This window comes from Salmo salar, chromosome ssa10 (assembly GCF_905237065.1).
Source record: "Salmo salar chromosome ssa10, Ssal_v3.1, whole genome shotgun sequence".
Taxonomy (NCBI): Eukaryota; Metazoa; Chordata; class Actinopteri; order Salmoniformes; family Salmonidae; genus Salmo; species Salmo salar.
In genome coordinates, this window is record NC_059451.1 from 17356077 (window position 1) to 17382063 (window position 25987).

The 25987-nt window shown below is 40.7% G+C and overlaps 2 protein-coding genes across 3 annotated transcripts in view; both read left to right on the forward strand.

Annotated features, from left to right (window-relative positions):
- Positions 1–9695, forward strand: part of LOC106613647 (AT-rich interactive domain-containing protein 3A) — a 67005-nt gene extending 57310 nt beyond the window's left edge. For both annotated transcript variants that reach the window (XM_045687422.1, XM_014216131.2), the window contains 5 exons: positions 1340–1523; positions 2591–2838; positions 3135–3419; positions 6182–6271; positions 6447–9695. In XM_045687422.1, coding sequence (XP_045543378.1) covers positions 1340–1523; positions 2591–2838; positions 3135–3419; positions 6182–6271; positions 6447–6583 — 944 coding nt within the window. In that variant the 3' untranslated portion in view covers positions 6584–9695. The remainder of the gene's footprint in view (positions 1–1339; positions 1524–2590; positions 2839–3134; positions 3420–6181; positions 6272–6446) is intronic.
- Positions 9696–11835: 2140 nt separating this feature from the next.
- On the forward strand, positions 11836–23275 carry LOC106613648 (CTD small phosphatase-like protein 2). Its single transcript, XM_014216133.2, has 11 exons — positions 11836–12198; positions 15313–15442; positions 15538–15672; positions 16512–16623; positions 18308–18419; positions 18551–18637; positions 18771–18833; positions 20496–20575; positions 20788–20914; positions 21019–21114; positions 22306–23275. Exons 1-11 carry the CDS (start codon positions 12103–12105, stop codon positions 22369–22371), a joined length of 1104 nt encoding a protein of 367 aa, XP_014071608.1. The 5' UTR covers positions 11836–12102; the 3' UTR covers positions 22372–23275.
- Positions 23276–25987: the final 2712 nt, after the last annotated feature.

The window sequence follows — 25987 nt, forward strand, 5'->3', positions numbered from 1 at the left end:
ACATTTTGATCGTAGCCCCAGACAAGCGCACACCTGATTCAACTCAAAGGGTTTGATGATTAGTTGAATCGGGTGTGTTTGTCCCGGGCAACAATCAAAATGTGTACTGTTGGGTGTACTTGAGGACCGGAGTTGGGAACCACTGCTCTAACTGTCCCTTCCCCCTTCATTGACATACGAAACACCACTCTCAGCTTTCACCTCCACGGGTGGATCATTATTCATTTGGAGATGATTGCCAATCCCTCACTGTTCCCAGCGCGTCTAAAAGTAGAGCGTACACAAGAGTGTATGTATTGAGTTAGGAATGTATTTATGCATATGTTTAGGCTCCAGAGTTTTTGTATGTTGCTCCGTTCAGTTATGGTGTTTAGTTTGGTTCAGCATTCCAAGTGTGAATTGCTGCCTCAAAACATGGCAATTCCACACAAGCTTATTTTATTAAACATAGTCATACTGTATCTACAAAACGATGCAGAGAAACAACATGGAGAGTAGTCAGCAGTCACATTGTGGGTTGATGTAGTGTTTTTATTCATGCATTTCAAACAGCACAGTACATTGTATAATGTTGATACACAAATTAGTTCTACTTTGGAAATATAAGGCCAACATGTTGAATGTAATAACAATAAATATAAATAAACGTCAAGATAGTCAGTGTGGAAAATCCAGTATTGAATGTTTACAGTATGTTTGCTGTCAAACAAATGTATGGGCGGGTCTGCGTGCATAGTTTCTCTAATAATTGGACACTGCCCTCTAGGGACAATATAGGGAATTGACAAAAGACAAAGGAGAAACATTTCTTTTTTTAAAAGCTTTCTTAATTGTTAAAGATGTCACATATTTGAAAGGATAATAAGACCCAATACCATGACAAGAGTAAAACAGACATGGCATTGACAACAGTCCCGTGTGGCTCAGTTGGTAGAGCATGGTGTTTGCAACGCCAGTGTTGTGGGTTTGATTCCCACGGGGGACCAGTACGGGGGAATTTTTTTTTAATGAAATGTATGCATTCACTACTGTAAGTCGCTCTGGATAAGAGCGTCTGCTAAATGACTAAAATGTATTATGTATTAAAGTATTGTGTGCTCAGAAAAGGTGTGACACTGTAGGAAAACAATACCCTCTCCCTATTAGACCATGACATTTCTGTCACCAAAGCCACACCCATTGAATGTAGTCTTGTACTCCTGAAGCGTTCAAACCGTTTCAAACTACTAGAAGGCTTTCTCAGTTCACACTCAGTTCCATAGTAACATATCAAAAGAGAAACCTAGCAAAAGAGTATGGTGCAAGCACAGGCAGTGAGTTGTCTTTTCCCTGTCTCCAGGAACCCCTGTGAACAGGATCCCCATCATGGCCAAGCAGGTCCTGGACCTGTACATGCTGTACCAGCTGGTGACAGAGAAGGGAGGCCTGGTGGAGGTCATCAACAAGAAGCTGTGGAGAGAGATCACTAAAGGACTCAACCTGCCTACCTCAATTACCAGTGCTGCCTTTACTCTCAGGACACAGTGAGTACCAGGGGTTGGAACAAAAAGAATTTTCCAATAATTTGTTCTGAACAGAAACATAATTTTGTTCCGTTCCACTGTTTGGACCAGCAAAATAAAGTTCTGAACTGGTTCGACCCCAAAACAAAGTAACTGTTTATATCGTTCCTTTCTGATCCTTTTTAAACCTCTGAAATCAACTTTTTTTAAAACATTTAGCGCAACATTAAATGACTTCACCAATCTGTGTGGATAGAGCAGCTTGCTATGGAGCGGGCAAGCTATTTACATGCATTGGATAGACAAGTGTAGGATGCGCGATGCGATTGACATTTTGCAGGTGGTCGGAGCTGGCGGAGGAGGAGGCTTGGCTTGAAGCGCTGGGCATCTTGTTGTGACATGCATTATCTGAATTAGTCCCACAGAATTATACCTACGGAGGAGCGGCTTTCATGAAGGAACTTTGAATGTTTTTGAACTTCAGAGAGTTGGCTTAACGTTGGACCAGAGCGGCACCAGAATTTAAAAAAAATAAACACGTCTTACCTTTTTGTAGTTAACAAATCCAATGTGAAACGTCATAACTACAGTATCCTTAACTAGCATTGAAAGGTTAATCCATTATTCTCTAATAAATAATCTCTCTAATTTCTGAACCCCACTTGTACGTCAGTAGGCTACAGTAGACTATACGTTGGAGGGGGAGGTAGCCTACACGAACACTCACTGGCTAAGATGTTCAGGTAGACACTGGAATAAGTGAGTGCTTTGCATCGGCTTTGTTGCGTTTTTTTGTGGGACTGAAAAAAAATGCTTTAATGTAAAATAATGTTATTAACCGGTTCCCATGCTTTTAAAATAACCGTTCTGTTCTGGAACAGTGTAATTCACTTTCGTTCCCGGTTCTGTTCCTCTAAATTGATTATTTTCTGGTTTTCTGTTCCGTTCCCTGAACCAGTTCCAACCCCTGGTGAATACACACACACACAATTTGTAAACTTGTTTCAGGGTATACTTATCCATTGTAATAGTGTTTTTCACATGATTTCATAATGTTCCTAATACCAACTGAAATGATGTTTTCACAGATACATGAAGTACCTGTACCCATATGAATGTGACAAGAGGAGCCTCAGCAACCCCAATGAGCTCCAGGCAGCTATCGACAGTAACCGGCGGGAGGGCCGCCGGCAGAGCTTCGGCAGCTCCCTCTTCACCTACTCCCCCAATGGGACCCCCACCATGCTGTCCTCCCCCAAGATGTCCATGCAGAACATGGGGATGAACGTGGCCACCAACGGAGCATCTCTCACTCCCATCCAGAAAATCAAGAAAGGTGTTGTTGGAGAGCAACAGGTTTTGCTCAGATATCTTTAGAGGACAATTATGCTGCATTGAAATTAGGAAGTTTGTTTAATTTAATTTAAATTCTTCTCTGGGTTCATTCATGTCATTCAGATTGAAGTGAACAGTAAACCATAACACGAACACAACCACAAAGTGTTGGGTGGGTTCATACAGATTACCACAGAACAGTTGATGTGAACAGTAACCCATAGCATCACACATTTTATTTGAAATGCCACCACATCCAACACTATCCTGTTCTAAACTTCTACGTTTGCCCTGCAGAAGAGGAGGGCGGTCAGCCCCTGTCCGGCATGAGCCGCATGTCTGGGCATCCTCTGGCGGGTCACTCGGTGGCAGTGGTGCAGGCGGCAGCGGCCCAGGCAGCCATGGCGGCCCAGGTAGCGGCTCTGGAGCAGCTGAGGGACAGACTGGAGACGGGCGAGCCCCCGGAGAAGAAGATGGCTCTGCCTGCCGAGGAGCACCAGCGACTGCTGCAGAGAGCGCTGCAGCACAACCTGCTGGCCATGACTGCCCAGATGCCCATGAACATCCGCATCAACAACCAAGGTAAAGAATGTTGCAATTTTAGATGCACTTTAAATAAAGTTTGATTTGAAGGTACCAATATTGGGCCACCATTGCAGCCCATCAGTAAAATAACATATGTCTTAGTATGGTTAATAACCAAAGTATGTCACTCACAGCGTAGAGGCCTGAGGGCACACAGTGTGTTGTGAAATCTGTGAATGTATTGTAATGTTTTCAAATTGTATAAATTGCCTTAATTTTGCTGGACCCCAGGAAGAGGTGCTGCTGCTTTGACAGCAGCTAATGGGGATCCATAGTAAATACAAATAGAGCATTGGTTCCTAAACTTTTTTACATTGTGACCTAGCTAATGAAGGCCTTTCAATTTCTCCTTGACAACCACCACATTAGACAAAACCGTATCTCTAAGCCACAACCCAGTCTTTAGCTACAACCCAGGGACTGGCCACACAACCCATTAGTGGTTCTCAACACATCATCTGAGAAAACACTGGTCTACAGTACAGTCCTAAAAGGGGATTTATGTCATGTAGATCAGGCCTCCTGTTCTGAAGCAAAATTGTCGATCTTGAACTGGCCATGTCAAACAATTGCGTATTTTGACCCATTTTGCACATACAATGTGCCCCAGCAGCATACAGACACTATACGTAGAGGATTCAACAGCAGAACTTTCTTATCCTCTTATCAGTGTCTAGTAAAAGTACAGAATGCTGGGGAATTTTACTTGACATTTTGTTGTTTTTGTTCAAAGGAATGAGTACTATTTCATGGAAATGCCCTAAAGCTATGTAGCTTTTCCCCCCTCAACTCTCCTCTTATGTGTTTTCTGTCTATTTAACAGTAGTTTGCAAGTCTACACAGAAATGTATGAGGTTGTGTGTGTGTGTGTGTGTGTGTGTGTGTGTGTGTGTGTGTGTGTGTGTGTGCTTCAGTAGTAGGGTTGTGTTTTCATGGTTGTTCAGACGTTTGGTTGTTCAGGCTGTTTGTATGTATAGTTCAGCAAGGCAGTTTACATAATAGGTTGTACAGTTAGGTTGTTCAGTGACTTTGTTTAATATATTAGGTTGTTCCGTTTGTTAGGGTTGTTCACGTAGTTAGTTTATTCAGATATCCATTTGTATGTGTTAGATTGTTTAATGAATTTGTTTGTTTATAAATTAGGTTGTGCAGTTAGTTAATTAGTTTACAGTGCCTTCAGAAAGTATTCCTGCCCCTTGACTTATTCCAAATTGTTGTTACATCCTGAATTCAAAATGTATTAAATAGATTTTTCTCACCCATCTACACACAATACCCCAAAATGACAAAGTGAAAACCTGTTTTTAGAAATGTTAGTACATTTTTGGAAAACAAAATACAGTATCTAATTTACATAACTATTCACATCTCTGAGTAAATACTTTGTAGAACCACCTTTGGCAGCAATTACAGCTGTGAGTCTTTCTGGGTAACTTTCTAAGAGCTTCCCACACCTGGATTGTGCAACATTTTTCCATTGTTCCATTCAAAATTCTTCAAGCTCTGTCAAATCTGTTTTTGATCATTGCTAGACAACCATTTTCAGGTCTTGCCATAGATTTTCAAGTAGATTTGAAGTCAAAACTGTAACTTGGCCCCTCAGGAAAATTCACTGTCTTAGTAAGCAACTCCAGTGTAGATTTGGCCTTGTGTTTTAGGTTATTGTCCTGCTGAAAGGTGAATTCATCTCCCAGTGTCTGGTGGAAAGCAGACTGAACCAGGTTCTGTCTGGTGGAAAGCAGACTGAACCAGGTTCTCTAGGATTTTGCCTGTGCTTAGCTCCATTCTGTTTATTTTTTATCTTGAAAAACTGCCCAGTCCTTAACGATTACAAGCATATCCATAACATGATGCAGACACCACTATGCTTGAACATATGGAGAATGATACTCAGTAATCTGTTGTATTGGGATTTGCCCCAAACATAACTTTAATTGCTTTGACACATAATTTTCAGTATTACTTTAGTGACTTGTTGCAAACAGGATGCATGTTTTGTAGTATTTGTTTTCTTTACCGGCTTCCTTCTTTTTACTCTGTTAATTAAGTTTGTAGTGTGGAGTAACTACAATGTTGTTGATCCATCCTCAGTTTTCCTGTATCACAGCCATTCAATTCTGTAACTGTTTTAAAGTCATGGTGAAATCCCTGAGTGGTTTCCTTCCTCTCCAGCAACTGAGTTAGGAAGGACACCTGTATCTTTGTAGTGACTGGGTGTATTGATACACCATCCAAAGTGCAATTAATAACTTCACCACATATAATTATACATATAATTTAAGGATATTTACCCATTGATTCTTGAAGAATATAACATATAAATGCATCATGAGCTTAGTTTAACTGTCATACCCAATCAACCTGAAATATAAGCATGTTTTACTCCAATGTTTGTAAACAAGTATCCTATTTTTCGAAAATCGTCAGTCCACATATCAAGTGTAATTGCGCCATTGTATTTGTCCAAGTTCTCTCAACTCCAGGGCCACCCTCCAGCAGATTTGTAAACAAAATGAATGTAAACAAACACTATATAGCCTCAAAACATGGCTAAACTATAATTTTGATATGGATGGTCTGTCCTTGCATCCATATCGGTGTCTATGAATTTGAGAGTGGTTATGTTTCTCCACCCCCATCCCTCAGCTTTTTACGGAAACAGGCGCAGGGAAAACGCTTTGTTGTTTCAACTGCTGATTGCAGCTTTAAACGTCACCTATGAATGCTGTGTACGTTACATGCTGTGTGTGTTTTCTCAGATGGCCGGCAGGACTCCGCTCTCAATCTCACCACAAATGGCATGAGCAGCATCAGTATGTCAGTGGAGCTCAATGGAGTCATGTACACCGGTGAGTCACCAGTCAGTCTACAACACTCTTGTGTTACTACAACTGTCATTCCTGACTTGCTGCAACTCACAACATTGGACCTTTGTAGGTCAGGAAAACACAAGTTGAACTTTCAACTTGCTATCTTTTTGCAATGACATAAATGTTACTGTAAGTCTGTTTTTTTTTCATGCAGGTGTGCTTTTTGCTCAGGCAGCAGGGTCAGCCTCGTCAGGCCCCTCTGGATCATCAAGTAACAACAAAGCCCCTGGTGGGCGCAGTGGATCCCAGCCGCTCCCCTACACACCTACCTCAATCAACCCATCATCTTAACAACTCTGGACCCTTCCCTTTTTGATGCCAAAACTAAAGCCAAAAAAACAAAAACATTTTCTAAATAGCCTATGCCAAAAAAACATATACAGCAAAACACAAACTAAAACTCAGTGTACTTCAAGTGGTCTATCTCAGGTTCTCTCATATCTTCTCCCCTCTTCTGTTCTTTAGCCAAAATAAGTTTCAATAACCCAACGAAGAGCCAGTATATGATTACGATATATGCACAGCCTGTGAATAATTTATTTCTACATAAATGCAGTGATTATCCAAGAACAAAATAAAAATAATAGGTTGGAATGGTAATGCGCTGTTTACACATTTAACACAGCTACTGACTCACAATTAAACTTATTTTATTTTTAACATTATTATTCTCATTATTATTATTATTATTATTATTATTATCATCTAACAATATAGTCATTGCAAAAAATATATATTTGGATTCTATAAAGCAGAACATTTTAAATATCTTCTATTTTAAGTAGAAAAGCTTTAAAGATTTTATTTCTTCAGGGCATAACAAAGTAACATTGTGACCTCATGTTATAGAAAACCTCTACATTTGCATAATGCAGTTGCACACAAATCAATCTTTGCTGAGATGTTCTATTAATTGTACCTCAGACACAGGTTCATAAGTCTCTGTGGTCACGATGCAAGATACCTTTTTTTCCCCCGGTGGAAGTCAACAGGAATTGTTAATGCTCATTGGGACTTATATGTGCAGACATGTTGGTTTTTCTCAGGTGTCCGCCAGCTTGCTGTAAAACAATCACTTTGTATTTCACTGCTCTATGTTTCTGTCATAGTTACAAACTATACAACTGTATTTGCTGGTTTGAGTGTTTTGTTTCTTTCATGACCCGTTTAAACCATTTGTTTTTAGTTTTAGAATTTAGTTTTCTATCCGGTTGTCTCATCAATTACCCAGGGTCCTCTGTACTTTTATAAGTAGAGGGATCATCTTCACTCTGAAGTTAGCTGCTCTTTTGGATGTCTTTACTTAGCTTTTAGTAGGGGATTGATGGGTGTAGGAATTCTTAGCTCTGCAATAGTGCGGCTTTAAAACAGAGGTTTGGGGTTGAAGTAGCTTTACTTGGGGGCTTGAAATCATGTCTTAAAAGCACCTACACATTGATATGACATCTTCATAACAACAAAGCGTTTATGAATTTAGCTACATGCTTGCATTATGTAGCGCTGCTTATGTAAAGGATTGGGGTGGAAACAGCCAATCAATTCCTGTCTTTGGGTCAGCACTGCTCTTCAAATTCACCTTTTGACCTCCTTGTCCCCAAGGCAACATCTGACCATCTGGTCATCAGGAAAATATCAATTTTTATCAGATATCCATTGATTTGCAGCGCTCAGAAATATTTGCATTTTAACTGCTAAGGTACCACAGCTACTACGAAGGTTGTTTCTGCATCTTCAAGAAACTGCATGGATTCACACTCCAGTACTTTTTTTTCGAATTCAGAATCCTCAGCGAGGGTGGATTTTTGAATTCATTGTAGTGACAATCAGGAGATGTTACAACATTGTATACCTCGTGTGTTCTATTTTTCCACAATGAAGCCCCTCTACCTCAAAGACTATGATTAGACTATGTCTGTTGTAAGATCATTACATAGTACCTTAATGAAGTAGTATATTGCGGTTATATCTTAAAGTGTGATATATTATGCTGCGCTTCATGACTTGGGTTTATACTGTACAATGCATTGACAGAGATAAGAGATTGTAGTTATGATTGTGGTCAGGGAATTCAGCTTTTGATAAATAATGGTTGGAAGGATAGATTATTGCAGACAATCATATTAAACCTTTAATCTTTCCTCTATCATAGCTGATGATAATTACTTTGGATTGTTTTGGCAACATGCAATGGAGACCAGGGAAGCCTTAGTCAGGAATACTTATTTTATTGCTCTGGGATGCTGTCCCCGGGTGGATATCTTTGTTACAGCGCACAATCATACGTTTCAGGGATGGATATGGTTGTTTTTTGGGGCCCCTATAGCTAGCGTACAAAAGTATTCTCTTGAAAAAAATGACTTGCTTTTGACCTATGGATATTTGATTGCTTGCCCCCCCCCCATTTCTTCATCTCAACCAAAGTTAAGAGACCTACTTATTTCTAATCAGAATCATTCCATGAATTTTCAGCCTTGATATGAGATTTACCACTTGCTTTAACTATTTGTTTGGTAGATACTATATCACAGGGACAACCAAAACATATGTGGAGATTAAATCAAATGAAATGTTATGATAAAATATCTGCTGTAATTGCAAGATGCCTTATGCTGTGACAATTCTTCTATGAATTAACCTGTGTAGATAACACTTCTGAAAAGGCTTTGGATGGCTGTAGATATGACTTACTTTGTTTTCACGTTTAAGTTCTTTCTTTAAAAAATATGATATAGAAACCTAGCACAGAGATTACATGATGACATGTATCATATTAATAATAACAGTCATAATATTAATGACGATAATAGTATTGTGAGATTTGTGGAAGCACTAGGTTGACATACCGGCCTTGGTTTTGTTAACTATTTTGTTTTCATGTACAGTACTTGGAAATTCAGAGTATAAATGAGGCTTTTTGTCTTTTACTTCTCAGGAATATACTTCTACCTCCAGTTTTACAGATGTATCCCTGCTAGGGCTAAAGTTAGTGGGTGCACAAGGGGTCGCACTCTTCATTGGTGTTCTAGTTGGTTTTTCAGCTTTCAACTACTTCTTATAGATACAGGCACAAAAGTATTTTTTATCTGTTCTGTACACGTGTGCAATTTTTTCTCTCTCATTATTTTCTATGATGAACCTTTCCACTGAATGGGATGCTTCCCAAAATATGAGGAAACAAGTGAAGTTGAGGTGTGGCATGTTGTGCCTCTCTAATAACCAGTTATTAGTATGGTGTAGTGCCCAAATAATAGATCATCAACATGCTTTTTAGAATGTGTGACCTCTAATGCTTTTAACCATTTTCTGAGGGGTGATGAACTATTCTTACATATTTAATCAATATGTGTTTGTGTGAATGTTTTATTTGGGATTTTAATAAATATCACTTTTTCCTAGAATGTCAGCTGAGGTGTTACGTGCTGTTCTTGTCAACAGAAATATACTGTACCAGTCAAAAGTTTAGACACCTACTCATTCAAGGGTTTTTAGGTTTACTATTTTCTACATTGGATAATAATAGTGAAGACATCAAAACTATGAAATAACACATATGGATCATGTAGTAACCAAAAAAAGTGTTAAACAAATCAAAATATTTTATATTTGAGATTCTTCAAAGTAGCCACCCATTGCCTTGATGACAGCTTTGCACACTCTTGGTATTCTCTCATCCAGCTTCACCTGGAATGCTTTTCCAACAGTCTCGAAGGAGTTCCCACATGTGCTGAGCACTTGTTGGCTGCTTTTCCTTCACTCTGCGGTCCAACTCATCCCAAACCATCTCAATTGGGTTGAGGTTGGGTGATTGTGGAGGCCAGGTATACTGATGCAGCACTCCATCAATCTCCTTGGTCTAATAGCCCTTACACAGCCTGGAGGTGTGTTGGGTCATTGTCCTGTTGAAAAACAAATGATAGTCCCACTAAGCACAAACCAGATGGGATGGTGTATCACTGCAGAATGCTGTGGTCAGCCATGCTGGTTAAGTGTGCCTTGAATGCTAAATAAACCACCGACAGTGTTACCAGCAAAGCACCCCTACACCATCACACTTCCTCCACACACTTCCTCCATGCTTCACGGTGAATATCGAGAACCAGAGGGGGCACTGTGTGTTCCTCTCTCTATTGTCTTTATTTTTATCCCCTTATTCCTCACCCAATTTCGTGATATCCAATTGGTTGTTACGATCTTGTCTCATCGCTGCAACTCCCCAACGGGCTCGTGAGAGGCGAAGGTCGAGTCATACATCCTCTGAAACATGACCCACCAAGCCGCTCTGCATCTTAACACCTGCTTGCGTAACCCGGAAGCCAGCCGCACCAATGTGTCGGAGGAAGCTCTGTTCAACTGATGACTGAAGACAGCTTGCAGGTGCCTGGCCCGCCACAAGTAGTCGCTAGACCGCGATGAGCCAAGGAAAGCCCCACCGGCCAAACCCTCCACTAACCCGGACAACACTGGGCCAATTGTGCACCGCCCTATGGGACTCACTATTTGGCGAAGAGCAAGCATCGCCCAAAATGGAGTATACTCTACACATTCAACGAAAAACTCACCTATGGAGTCTTCACATCCACTTCTCGCTCACCTGCGTAGCTGAGGGATGAAAAGAGGAAATGATGCTACACGCCCAGGTATTTATAGAGGGTGGGGGCATGCGCATCATACCCTTGGCATGGAATTACTCTGATATCAATATCTCGACTCATCCTGCCGCCAGGCGGAAGGATATCCCATTGAGTGACTAGCATAGATCCTCAAGCGAAATAGAACTAGTTTCAGGCATTTCTTTTATGCTTGCTACATTAGGAGTGTCGCCATAAGTAGGAGTGTCGCCATAAGTATTAATCTTTATATCGGTGCCATTATAGTGTCTGTGACGGCATGGGCAGCACCATTGAGGCTACAACCCATTGGAATCCCCACCTAGTTGACTACTTTAAAATGGCAGAAGCATGGTGGAAGTCCAATGGCCATGCCCATGCTAAAAAGGCTTATATCCATGATGTGTTCTCTATTATCTCTGAGTGTCACCTGATTAACATCCAAAAGCGAAAGTTGTGTCATAGGCTCTCTTTCCATAGGGGAAACACTCTTTTCATACCTTTTCGATACCGAAGTGACTTTTTCGTAGCAGGTTAGGAGACTGAGGTTAATGTCAAGAAGGGGGTTTGGGTTAGCGAAAATCACTTTGTATCGAAGTGGCATGAAAAGAGGGTATCCCACAGCAGCAGTAAACACAGAGGCTCAACATCGCAAGACTTCCGGGAACGCTTGTAAAACAGAACAAGCAGAACAATCTGGGTTTGGGGATTGAGAAGTGAACAATTCTTCCTTAGTTGTTCATTTTCTAGAAATCTAAAGGCACAACCTAGATTCGAGCCAATGTCTTAAGTAGTTGAACATGTTAATACTCCAATCTCAATTTCGTCAAAAATAACTTTATATCGACAGAGTGCCTTTGATTTTCTGGCCTTTACATGCACAGTTCGGCGCGAGACGACCGTTGGACCCGATGACGTATTCTGCGCATGAGTTTAGCTAACCAACATCGCCTACAAACGTGATCGGGGATTTATATCGGAGAAGCAGTTTCTGCCTATCTGCATACTGTACTGTCTTTGTGTGACCGTTTCCGGTAGATTTAAAAAACTAGACGGCACAAGAACGAATGGGAAACGACAGACAATCATAAACAGGAACTGGGTTTTTTTCTCTCGACATTTTGAGTAGGCCCAATATTATTTTCACGAGCTGTATAACGAGTAATGTTTGTGTAACTACACAACACATTTCAGTTTGTGAAGATGAGACTTCGGTCTCGAAGTATTGCTGACCCTTCATCGGCACGGTTTAACAGTCGGTGGAACTCAAAGAGAGAGGCGCGGAACGTAACTGAAAAGGTAAATCGAGAAACCTGTTTTTCCAGAATTGCTTGGTTTAATGTGAAAACTTCGAATGCGTATTACGCACTATCGTTGGCGAACAAACTACAGTAGCTAACTGGTTTAACGTTAGCTAACTAATGGTTGTCAATTGGTTATATCGTAAAGATTTATGAAAACACATTTTTGGACTTCATTTAAGGTTAGGGTTATTCATAAGGTTGGCAGTGTGGTTAAGGTTTATAGTCAGATGATTGTAGAAATAGGTGGGTTTAGTTTTATGACTTTGTGGTTGTGGTAACTTGTGACGACCCCTAGCTAGCCGACTGGACATGTTTGTACAATTCGAAAAGTAAAACAATTACGCGCTTGCGTACATGTGGCTAATCGACTTATGGCGCTTTCACAACAACTGGGAACTCGGAAAAATAGGTCAAATCATGACGTCAGTGATTTTCAAATCGGAAAGACGGAGCTCTAGAAAGATGCCCGAGTTTCCGACTTGGAATTTCGAGTTGGATGACCATTAAACGTTTTTCCTAGTTGTCTAGAACGCTCGGAAGTCGGAGATTTCCAAGTTCCCAGTTGTTTTGAACGCGGCATTACAATGTACCACTCATTGCAGGGGCAAACGGAGCAAAACGAGTTTCCAATGGACAAATTCAGGTAGGTCCCTTCACCGTTTTCTTCCGTTTAATCTCTAGCCAGTGGAATCCCGTGGCGCGATATTCAAATACCTTAGAAATGCTATTACTTCAATTTCTCAAACATATGACCATTTTGAAGACGAGACTCTTGTTAATCTAACCACACTGTCCGATTTCAAAAAGGCTTTACAACGAAAGCAAAACATTAGATTATGTCAGCAGAGTACCCAGCCAGAAATAATCAGACACCCATTTTTCAAGCTAGCATATAATGTCACATAAACCCAAACCACAGCTAAATGCAGCACTAACCTTTGATCTTCATCCTAGGACATTATGTTATACAATACATGCATGTTTTGTTCAATCAAGTTCATATTTATATCAAAAACCAGCTTTTTACATTAGCATGTGACGTTCAGAACTAGCATACCCACCGCAAACTTCCGGTGAATTTACTAAATTACTCACGATAAACGTTCACAAAAAACATAATTATTTTAAGAATTATAGATACAGAACTCCTTTATGCAATCGCTATGTCCGATTTTAAAATAGCTTTTCGGCAAAAGCACATTTTGCAATATTCTGAGTAGATAGCTCGCCATCACGGGCTAGCTATTTTGACACCCACCAAGTTTGGCACTCACCAAACTCAGATTTACTATAAGAAAAATTGGATTACCTTTGCTGTTCTTCGTCAGAATGCACTCCCAGGACTTCTACTTCAATAACAAATGTTGGTTTGGTTCAAAATAATCCATAGTTATGTTCAAATATCCTCTGTTTTGTTCGTGCGTTCAAGACACTATCCGAAGAGTGACACGCCCGGCGCGTATCGTGACAAAAAAATTCTAAATATTCCATTACCGTACTTCGAAGCATGTCAAACGCTGTTTAAAATCAATTTTTATGCGATTTTTCTCGTAAAAAAGCGATAATATTCCGACCGGGAAACCCTGTTTTCGTTCAAAGACTCAAAATCTAAAATGGACTCTTCACGTGCACCCCCGTCTCATTGTTCTCAGATCGACCACTTACCAAATGCGCTACTGTTTTTCAGCCATGGGCTGCAAAGTCATCATTCAACGTTCTGCCGCCTTCTGAGAGCCTATGGGAGCTGTAGGAAGTGTCACGTTACAGCAGAGATCCTCAGTTTTCAATAAAGAGAGTGTAGAAGGCCAAGAAATGGTCAGAGAGGGCACTTCCTGTACAGAATCTTCTCAGGTTTTTGCCTGCCATATGAGTTCTGTTATACTCACAGACACCATTCAAACAGTTTTAGAAACTTTAGGGTGTTTTCTATCCAAATCAAAGAATTATATGCATATTCTAGTTTCTGGGCAGTAGTAATAACCAGATTAAATCGGGTACGTTTTTTATCCGGCCGTGCAAATACTGCCCCCTACCCTAGAGAGGCTAAAGGGTAGGTTACATTTAGTTTTTACTCACCAAAGACATAGTAACGTAGTTGTAGTCACGATCTGGTTACCTATAACTACAAACCGTTCAGTTTTAGCGTTAAGTAAATATTAACTTATTTTCGGATATCTTCGGAACTACCCACAATGCACTATTTCTCAACGTCATATGGAGAACTTTTCCTACCTCGCTAGTTCCAGTTTGGTAATGTTAGCTACTAACCATGCTATCATGTAATTACATTCCAAACCAAGTGTTGGCGCTGGTAAGCTAGCTAGTGCTGTAATACCCACAGTGCAGTACTAACCACAAGGATGAGGTTACGACTCATTTGTGGCCCAAAAATGTGAAGCAAACTGAAGTTGGAACGGTTTGTCCGGTTGAAGCTAGCAGTATGGGGACCGTGCTCACGTCTACTGTATGTGGTGCTCGTTTCACCCCGGAGGACTTTGATGGCTTAGTATAACCAGTGGAAGGCAGGGTTGGGGAATGATATTCTGACAGAAACCAGGTTCTGTGCTGAGCGTGAATGTGAAGCCTGTAACCTATATTACTATATCCTATTGGTTAGCTAGCTGCTTCTCCTGGGCTCTTCTTTGACTTTGGTAGCTAAATCAATCGGTAAGTCGATTTCTCTACTTTTATCGGCTGGCATTTTTTTGTGTTCTGTGGGTTCCTGCCTGTGCTAGACTGGTTTTTCCAAATAGATTTATAACTAATTGTGTCTGTGGTTGTTCTCTAGCTAGGCTAGGTAGGTGGCTGGCTAGGCTGGGCGGCTAACTGGTTAGATGGAGTTTATGTATTTTCAATACTTTGGTTTAGTTTAATGTAGCTGTAAGCTAGGTGTTGATAGCAACTGGCTGACTCACGCAGGTTGGTAGGGCTAACGTTATGCAGGTTAGTAGGGCTAAAATTAGCAGGCTTTGGTAGCTAACTCGGCCATCAATTGGTAAGTCTCCGCTCTCTCTCCGTCATTTAGGTGTAGGGGGCATTCTGATCCTTTTGATGAGAACTTTTGGCTACTTTTTCATACTGTTGTCACAATTATATTTTCTGTGTGTAGGATGAAGAGGTACAACAGCCAGACGACCAGTCGCTCTACTCTGATGATATCCCCATCGCTACAAAGCGCCCTCTTGTACACGGGCGTGGGAGGAAAAGGGTGGCAGCCCCAGACTATGAAGAAAGAGAAGGTACCTGTTTATTTTGGTGAATGCAATTGCTCTATTGATATTTATTTAAAAATGGCAACTCAATACTGACTGAATCATTCTGTATACATTTCTAGATCTGGGCTTCAAGACCCCAGTTAATGTGCGCCATCACCGGGTGCTGTCGGAGCTAAACCCCACCTCTCCCCTCAATTCCACTGTGCGAAATATCTACTCCCCCGTTGTCCGTTTCCTTACTCCTACCAAGGAAAGTAAGTATAGGTAAAGGTTTTATATCCAATACTATGTTCAAAATTGCATACTTCCACACAAGCGGTACCGGCGCGCCAAGTCCAGGACCAAAAGGCTTCTACCCCCAAGCCATAAGACTGCTGAACAATTAATCAAATGGCCATACTGCTGCTACTCGCTGTTTATTATCTATGCATAGTCACTTTACAAAATACCTTGACTAACCTGTACCCCCGCACATTGACTCAGTACCGGTACCCCCTGTATATAGCCTCGTTATTGTTATGTCATTTTCTTGTTACTTTTGGATAAAAAAATATCACTATTTAGTAAATATTTTCTTAACTCGATTTCTTGAACTGCATTCTTGGTTAATAAGGGCTTGTAAGTAAGCATTTTACAGTATTCAGTGCATGTGACAAAATTAGACTTGATTATTTCGTAAGCATACGAGTGTGTGTGTTAGCTTTTGTATGCAGGTGGGATAGTCTGCCTGAAAGACCAGAGGCTAATTCATGGGTGTGCAGTTTTTCACAGCGTTCAGATAGTGTTCTGTGTTACACAGAACATTTCTGACTTTCTTCATCTTGGAGAATAGGCCATCATGATTTGGCACTTTCCTGGATCCATTGGGTAGGCCTTTTTGTTTACAGAGAAACTGTCATTTGTCAGTTTCAAATAAACAAACTACTGTATAGGCTAGCAAGGACTTGCATTGTTTATCAAACATGCATGCCATTCTGTGATTCTTGAGGCACGAGTGGATGAGGTCAGCACAGTAACATCTTAATTGGTCCAGTGATATACCAGGGTGAATGAGTCCTATTCATTTTAATCGAGGCAATATTTTCCTATTCAGATGTGAGAACCCCCAGCAGTGGTGATGTGATGAGCCCAGAGCAGTGTGTGTTTGGCTATGGTTCCATTAGCCTTCTCGCTGGAGATGAGGACCACAATGAAACTTTCAGCCCGTGAGTTATGCCATTTTTATATTGTGTTCTTGGTGCTGTGGAATACAATTATAGGGCTGCACTCTAGGGATGCACAATATATCGGTGAGCATATCGGAATCGGCTGATATTAGCTAAAAAATAATGTCTAGTTTGCTGATGTGCAAAACCGATGTCAAAGCTGACGTGAATAACGTAGGTAGATGACGCCATGAAGAATACAGCACTACACAGAACAAAAGCAGAAAAATACTAGGTCCACACTTCCAACAACTTAACAAGTTCAGGTTGAGCAGTCATTTGAAAGAGTAAGAACATTTCAGCGAGACAGCTCAGGCAAAATCCATTAACGCCAAGATAATGGATTTCATTATGCTACTTGCTATGGGCGTCACGACTGTCATTTGGATCAGCGATGTCAGCCCCATGAGCATGCTGAGTCTGACAGCACAGTGGGTCGACGAGGATTTCGTACTGAGGAAAGCCATATTGCATGCTCAAGAATGTGCTGGTTCTCATACCGCTGCTGCCATTTCAATGTTTGAAACTTGGAAACATGAACACACTCCTATTGCCAATCGAACAACTGACTCGAGAAATAAGCTAATCAACTGCGTCTGTAGCAGACGTGATACCCTCTGTCATGGCATTGAAACGCCTGCTCAACAAAACTGCCGACACAGACCGTGGGGTTAAAAGTACTGAAGGCTGTGAACAAGCGATTCGGTGGTATTCTCTCTGAGCCTTTTTACTGTGTTGCCACCATGCTTGATGCTAGGTACAAGGACCGCTACTTTGACGCAGACAAGAAGCAGAGTTTACGTGAAATGTTACATACACAACTGGACAAGATGGAAATGGACACAGTGACAGTGCGCACCGAGGAAGAGAAGCCACAGACAGACACAGCTGAAACTTCACTGCTTGACATGTATGATGAAATCCTGGTTGAGAATGAAATTACTGAAAAAATGAACAACAAAACAGCACAGCAAGTAAGTGAAAGAAATCGGTTTTGATTGTTTCACTTGTAATGGGGTACATTTTGTAAATGGCAATAAAATAACTTTTTAGTGTGTGTGATCTTTATTTTAACTAGGCAAGTCGGTCAAGAACAAATTCTTATTTACAATGACGGCCTTCCCGGGCCAAACCTGGACGACGCTGGGCCAATTGTGCGCCGCCCTATGGGACTCCCAATCACGGCCGGATGTGATAAAGCCTGGATTCGAACCAGGGACTGTAGTGACGCCTCTTGCACTGAGATGCAGTGCCTTAGACCCCTGCGTCCATGTGTGTGTTAACTATTTAACTGTACTAGAGTGCTTAAAAGGCCGCTAAAATTTAAAATATCGGTTATCAGTATCGGGGGGGAAAAATATCGGAATCTGCCAAAAATGTCATATGTTGCATCCCTTCTGCACGCCATAACATATATTATTAAATCCAATGTCTACTTATTGAGTTGGATCACCTAATGGGGTTATTAAAATGCAGGCTCAAAGAGTTACCAACAAACCTCCGAAAAGGTATCAAATAACTTAAGTTAGCTGGCCACCTTGACCAACTTAATAGTTCCTGCTTTGTGATGCACCTCTGCTGAAATAATCCACTGCCCAGAATCGCTTTCCCATTGTCCGTGGTTCTGGAGGACTCACTCCCTTGTCCTGAAAGTAATTTGAATCCGTTTCATTGTCTTCTTTAGCTTCTCTTTCATCAAGAACATTCCATCCAAGTGCCAGCAATCCAAACCCTGCATAAGAGACATCCCACCTAAGACAAGGAGTACTCCCCAAGCCACGCTAGTTTTAGATCTGGTGAGTGTTGGGTTTAACTTTTTGAATTCAGTGACTAAGCAAAGCATTTACCTGATTTATATTAATATTTATTTGATGTATTAAATCAAACACTGTGGTACCAATTGTATGGAATTATTTCTGTGTTCTAGGATGAAACGCTCATGTACAGCTCTCTGAATGTGATTGAGGATGCAGAGTACACCTTCCGCACATGCTTCCAGGACAATCCGTACAAGGTGAGTGAATCAACCAGTTCCTTCTAGACTTGTAATGACTGGTGTTGAGTTTATTTTTTAAGTAGAATGAATGCCTGTTTTTTTATAATGACAGTAACAGAAAATATTGTAATATCTTCTCTTAACTCAATAGGTCTACGTGATTCTACGACCATATGTGAAAGAATTTCTGGAAGCCATGACAAAACATTTTGAGGTATGCTTCTAGGCTTGATTGCTAAGTTCTTGTGCTGTACCCATATTTTTTGTTGTTGTTGAAACATACTCAACTTGTCCCCCATTGTGGGGGTTCTACTAAGCTACGGTGCATTCGGAAAGTATTCAGACCCCTTGATGTTTTACAAATTTTGTTAGGTTTTTAGAATTTTTTGGCAAATGTTTAAAAAAACATACCTTATGTAAATAAGTATTCAAACCATTTGGTATGAGATATGAAATTTAACTCAGGTGCATCCTGTTTCAATTGATCATCCTTAAGATGTAAATACAATGTGATTGGAGTCCACCTGTGGTAAATTCAATTGATTGGAAATTATTTGGAAAGGCACACACCTGTCTATAAAGTCCCACAGTTGAAAGTGCATGTCAGAGCAAAAACCAAGCCACGCGGTTGAAGGAATTGTCAGTAGAGCTCCGAGACAAGATACAATTCCGCAGCATTTAAGGTCACAGCCTCCATTCTGAAATGAAAATACGTTTTGGTAGTTCCAAGAACCCGATGGTCACTCTAACAGAGCTCAAGAGTTCCTCTGTGGAGATGGGAGAATCTTCCAGAAGGACAACCAATCAGGCCTTTATGGTAGAGTGGCCAGATGGACGCCACTCCTCAGTAAATGGCACATGACAGCCCGCTTGGACTTTGCCAAAAGGCACCTAAAGGATTCAGACCATGAGAAAAAAGATTTAACTCTTTGGCCTGAATGCCAAGCGTCATGTCTGGAGGAAACCTGGCACCATCCCTTCGGTGAAGAATGGTGTTGGCAGCATCATGCTGTGGGGATGTTTTTCAGCAGCAGGGACTGGATCCTGACTAGTCTTCAAGGAAAAGCTGAACAGAGCAATGTACAGAGAGAGCCTGCTCCAGAGTGCTCAGGAAGTCATACTTTGGCAAAGGTTCACCGTCCAACAGGAAAATGACCCTAAGCACACATCCAATACAACGCAGGAGTGGCTTCGGGAAAAGTCTCAATGTCCTGAGTGGCCCAGATTGAACATCTCTGGAGAGACTTGAAAATAGCTGTGCAGTGACGCTCCCCGTCCAACCTGACAGCGCTTGAGAGGATCTGCAGAAAAAAATGGGAGAAACTCCCCAAATACAGGTGTGCCAAGCTTGTAGCGTCATACTCAAGACTGTAATCGCTGCCAAAGTCTTCAACAAAGTACTGAGTAAAGGGTCTGAGTACTTATGTAAATGTGATATCATTTTTTTTGTATATATATAAAAATGGAAAACCTGTTTTTGCTTTGTCATTATTGGGTATTGTGTGTAGATTGATAAGGGACAATATAATCAATTTTAGAATGTGGAAAAAGTCAAGGCATCTGAATACTTTCCGAACACCATCGTGTTTGTGAGAGTCGTCTTTACATAAAGGGGTCATAATAGTTTGTAGGCCAAACCGTTTGGACGCTACAATTTTGTGAGAAGACCGATTTTCGGGATGTCTCATGGTCTGGCAAACACCACTGTAGCTCTTTCACCACAGATGTGTTGGATTGAGATGCATTCAATGTAACAAAAACATCTGGCTTAAACTGATGGATTTGTATAGGGATTTTTTTTTTGCTAATTGATTTCTGCAGGGGCATGGACCAACTCAAGGGGGTTAAGGACAGTTAATTAAATGTTTTTTCACAGATGTTTGTTTATACATCTGCGAAGAAAGAATATGCTGAGAAAATACTGGACATTTTGGACCCGAAGAGAAGGCTTTTTCGGTATGAGAAGTTAACATTGTAACTTGTGTTGCTGTCTGTTATTTTAGCCATACTTGTTTTGCTGTATTGTTTTAGCGATATTGCAGCTGCAGAGTTTTGTTTACCAGAGACAGGCTGACTATCTAATTTGAATGATTTGAGGACCATATTTCAGTTGATATTTGGATGTACTTTAATTGTGCATAACTCTTTTTTTGAATTTCCTTTTATAGACACCGTTTGTATCAACAGGACTGTGCCTGTGTTCTGGGGCACTATGTCAAGGACTTGGGTGTACTTGAGAGGGACCTTGCTAAGACAGTGGTTTTGGACAACGCTCCACACACGTACCCCTACCATGTACATTTGCTGTGATGTTATTCACTTAATTATAAAATGCTTTGTTGTTTTTTTTGGATGCAGAGTGGGTTTAATAAACTTAACTTCCTACTTTATTTCTGCAGCTGATGAATGTGCTTCCCATCAAGAGCTGGTCTGGAAATGACAATGACAAAGAACTTCAGAAGCTCATCCCGTGTCTTGAGAGACTGTCAGGAGCAGTAAGTTGACAATGATTTGGTATCCCAACTCACAGGGCATAAAAGTATTTTTATTTTAGGTATTGTCTTTTTTAAAGAAATCTTGACATTTCCATAATTTGCTACCTATACTGAACAACAATGTCAACCCAACATGTAAAGTGTTGGTTTCATGAGCTGAAATAATACATTTTCCATACGAACAAAAAGATTATTTCTCTCAAATGTTGTGCACAAGTTTGTTTACATCCCTGTTAGTGAGCATTTCTCCTTTTGATAGGATAATCCATCTACCGGACAGGTGTGGCATATCAAGAAGCTGATTAAACAGCATGATCATTACACAGGTGCACCTTGTGCTGGGGGACAATGAAAGGCCACTCTAAAATGTGCAATTTTGTCACATAACACAATGCCACAGATGTCTCAAGTTTTGAAGGAGCGTGCAATTGGCATGCTGACTGCATGAATGTCCACCAGAGCTGTTGCCATATAATTTAATGTTAATTGCTCTACCATAAGCCGTCTCCAACGTAGTTTGAGAGAATATGGTATTAAGTCCAACCGGCTTCACAACCGCACACCACGTGTAACCAGGCCAGCCCAGGACCTCCATCTGTCTTCAGCTGTGCGATTGTCTGAGACCAGCCACCTGGACAGTTGATGAAAATTAGGAATATTTCTGTCTGTAATAAAGCCCTTTTTGTGGGGGAAAACTCATTCTGATTGGCTGAGCCAATGCCCTCCCAGGCCCACCCATGACTGCACCCCTGCCCAGTCATGTAAAATCCATAGATTAGGGCCTAATGAATATATTTCAATTGAATGATTTCTATGGATAAACTCAGGATTGTTGAAATCGTTTCATGTTGCATTTATTTATGTTCAGTATACTTGTCTTCTTGGATTAAATCCAGTTTCACAAAACAAACGTCACATGCTACAGAGATCTAATTCGGGAAGTGGGTATAAAATGGGATCTTTGTGAAAAACATGTTCCCTTGGGTGTAGAGAAAGCAGAAGAACTAACCTTGAGTCAATCTCAAACACTTAGCCAGTATTCTACTAAATACCACAAGTCAAACTTGTCTTATGTTTGGAAATGTCGTTCAAGACTGGGCCACCACTTGTATTCCACAAGAAACATTTCTAGCAATTGACCTACCAAAGAAATAGTTGGTTTACTAATTTGAAATCACAATCTTTCTGTAGGATGATTTCCGGGAACTACTGAAGAGGAGGACTGACCACTTTCACAGATTGCTCTCTGAGGATTGAGAAAAGGCTTCTGATCATCCTTATCCTGTAATGTGTTTAATTGTGAACATGAACTGGATCTTTGTGTACTATCCTAGCCCTTCTGTATGATCCCTGAATGACCAGTAGGTTACTGATGTAGTGTGTTCATTTCAAACATGTACAGTTGGGATGTTTCCACACAATATCGCTCTGCAGAGCAAAACATTCCTAATAGTTAAAATAACAACTTTAAATGTTTACTTAATCATGCTAATTTATTGACAGAAAATAGCTTTTTAAAAGTGATGTACATATTGTTTGATTATTTTAGTGACTGTATGTATCACCTCAACAAAAGCCAGAGCAATTTCTGTAACTAACAGAACTATAATGGTATTTTTCAGCTTTTATTTGAGAAATGTCATGATTTAGTCTTCTGTTTGGATAATTCTGGGAATTTTTAGGCGCATATCATCTCCCTTTATGCGTGCCTTTTTAGTAGACCTGCACTGCAGAAATGTCACGAATGTGTAGCCTACTCCCAAGCTATGACGTTCATGGTTAGCCTATTTGATAGTTTTTTTTGTACTCATCTGTGAAATGTATATGGAATTCTGACAATGTATTGACCTGGAAGAATTAATTTTCAGAACTTGTCAAACTTGAACATATCCCCATCCCTCCTTTAAACAGACGGTCTCGCCAAAGCTACTGTGAAATTCTACACCCCGTTTCCTCCCACATGCAGTTAGAACCCAAAGACGGCTATGGTTGGTTTCCCTATTCTCTTACCTTAAGTTTCAACTTACTTCACAAATCGGTCACTCAGGGGTTGGCACATGGTCACCTTTCAGTCGACACAAAGGTCTGGGTAGGTTAATTTCAGAATGCCTTTGGAAACCTACATGTGAAGAGCTTGCAAATAAAAATAAAGTTTAAGTAACTGAGTTGTTTTTAAATCTGGGTGGACCGGTGTGCATTACAGAATGTTTTTATTTGATTGATCACCTGCTGGTGACTTTCTATTAAGATTGAAGTAGGATAGTCTCAACCCCTGGTGTATAGGCTCCGCTTTTGATTTATTTGCTCCATATGGTCTGTGTGACATGGTATGGAGAAAAGTGTATTGGCGGCATCGCGATCCTATGAAAGCCTATGGTGGGCAGGGGGTGAACCTTGAAATTTGATTGAGAAGTTAATTGTGCTAAAAGACAAAAGTTGGGGGAAGGGAAAAAAAAACAAAGTTGGAAGAAATGTTGCAAATACATTTAAACAGTAATTCAGTAGAACATAATTTAGTAGAACATAATACGTGTGGGCGGCATATTCGCTGTACACTGTTGTATGGATATTTGGATTGCCTGGTCATATGGCTCACTGTACTATTTATAAACTAAACATTGTAGTGGTACAATCAGACAAATGCGGCTATCTTGTATATTGCTCCTCTTGTAATTTGAAATGGGAATATTAGATTTGTTCTATTGATCAATAGACTACCACTTCAATCAAGTATCCTTGACAACAAAGAAAATCACTAGTCACCTAATGATTGCAATTGGCATCAATTCATATGCAAATGAACGGCAAATGCAATTTTTTTATATTTTAGTCATTTAGCAGACGCTCTTATCCAGAGCGACTTACAGTAGTGAATGCATACATTTCCTTAACATTTTTTTCTCTGTACTGGTCCCCCGTGGGAATCGAACCCACAACCCTGGTGTTGGAAACACCATGCTCTACCAACTGAGCCACACGGGATTTCTTCTACATACCAGTTCTGTATGAGTTCAATTCAATGCCTCAATCTGTTTACCCACTTTTCAAAATCTGCACAAATGTTATAGTAGTTTACGTAGTAAATCTGTATTTTGTTTGGCTAATGTACCCTACTCGTGACTTGTTTGGTTTATTGCATGTCATAGAGGCCTATTCCAAATGTAATCCGCTGGGCCTATTTTCAAAAATTCAAGTCAATGATTAGTTCGTTCTATTCATTCTATTTGTATGCTTTTAATCCTAGCCAATAGGCAAAATTCAGATAATTTTGGAAAAACGGCCCAGATGTTCATAATGCAGACTGGCATTGTTCATAATGCAAATAACATTTGTTATTTAACTAAGAACAAATTCTTATTTACAATGACGGCCTACCAAAAGGCGTCCTGTGGGGACGGGGTTGGGATTAAAAATATAGGACAAAACACACATCACGACAAGCGAGACAACACTACATAAAGAGAGACCTAATACAACAACGTAACATGGTAGCAGCACAAAACATGGTACAGACAACACAAAGGGCAAGAAGGTAGAGACAACAATACATCACGCAAAGCAGCCACAACTGACAGCAAGAGTGTCCATGAATGAATATTTGAATGAAGAGATTGAGATAAAATTGTCCAGTTTGAGTGTTTGTTGCAGCTCGTTCCAGTCGCTAGCTGCAGCGAACTGAAAAGACGAGCGACCCAGGGACGTGTGTGCTTTGGGGACCTTTAACAGAATGTGATTGGTAGAACAGAACACTCGGGCTCCCGAGTGGCTCAGCGGTCTAAGGCACTGCATCTCAGTGCTAGAGGCGTCAATACAGACACCCTGGTTTGAATCCAGGCTGTATTACAACCGGCCGTGATTGGGAGTCCCATAGGGCGGCGCACAATTGGTCCAGCGTCATCCGGGTTTGGCCAGTGTAGGCCGCAATTGTAAATAAGAATTTGTTCTTAACTGACTTGCCTAGTTAAATAAAGGTTATATTTAAAAAATAAATTGGTGTTGATTGAGGGCTGCAGTAGATATCTCAGATGGGGGGGAGTGGGGCCTAAGAGGGTTTTATAAATAAGTATCAACCAGTGGGTCTTGTGACAGGTGTACAGAGAGGAGTATAGAGTGCAGTGATGTGTCCTATAAGGAGGTGGCAAATCTGATGGCCAAATGGTAAAGAACATCTAGCTGCTGGAGAGCACCCTTAACTGCCGATCTATAAATTACATCTCTAATCTAGCATGGGTAGGATGGTCATCTGATCATAGTTAGTTTGGCAGCTGAGGTGAAGAGGAGCGATTACGATAGAGGAAACCAAGCCTAGATTTAACTCTAGCCTGCAGCTTTGATATGTGCTGAGATATATTTATTTTATCCATCCAAAAGTTTGTGAATGATACTGAAGTAACAAAAGCTATTTGTAAAATGTTTACTTCAGTTTGTTAGTCAACATGAAATTAGCCAATAATGATTTCTATGCTGACTGAAGTGAGTCATGTTTCTCTTGAAGTATTGGGAATGTTGGTGAATGTAGATGTACTCTCGCTGTTCTCTGCCTGGCTTTCTGTAATACTGAATACCACCATCTCCACATCCCTGGACTCATCACTGCTATGACTGGTGCTGATGTCCACCTGGTTCCTGGCAGCACCACGTGGTACAAACGACCTGCTTACCATCCATGCAATCGCCCACATGACAAACAAAATCACCAGCGGCCCTCCCATCAGAATACCCAGAACCGCTGCCGTCCGATCCATGCCATTTGTTACTTTACCTTTGTGGTCCCAGGGGTAGACGGGGGGACTACAGGTACTGCGACGAGAATCCAAGGTGGAATACGGAGCGAAGTCCAGACAGTTTGTGTCCTGATTGCCGAAACAAGTGT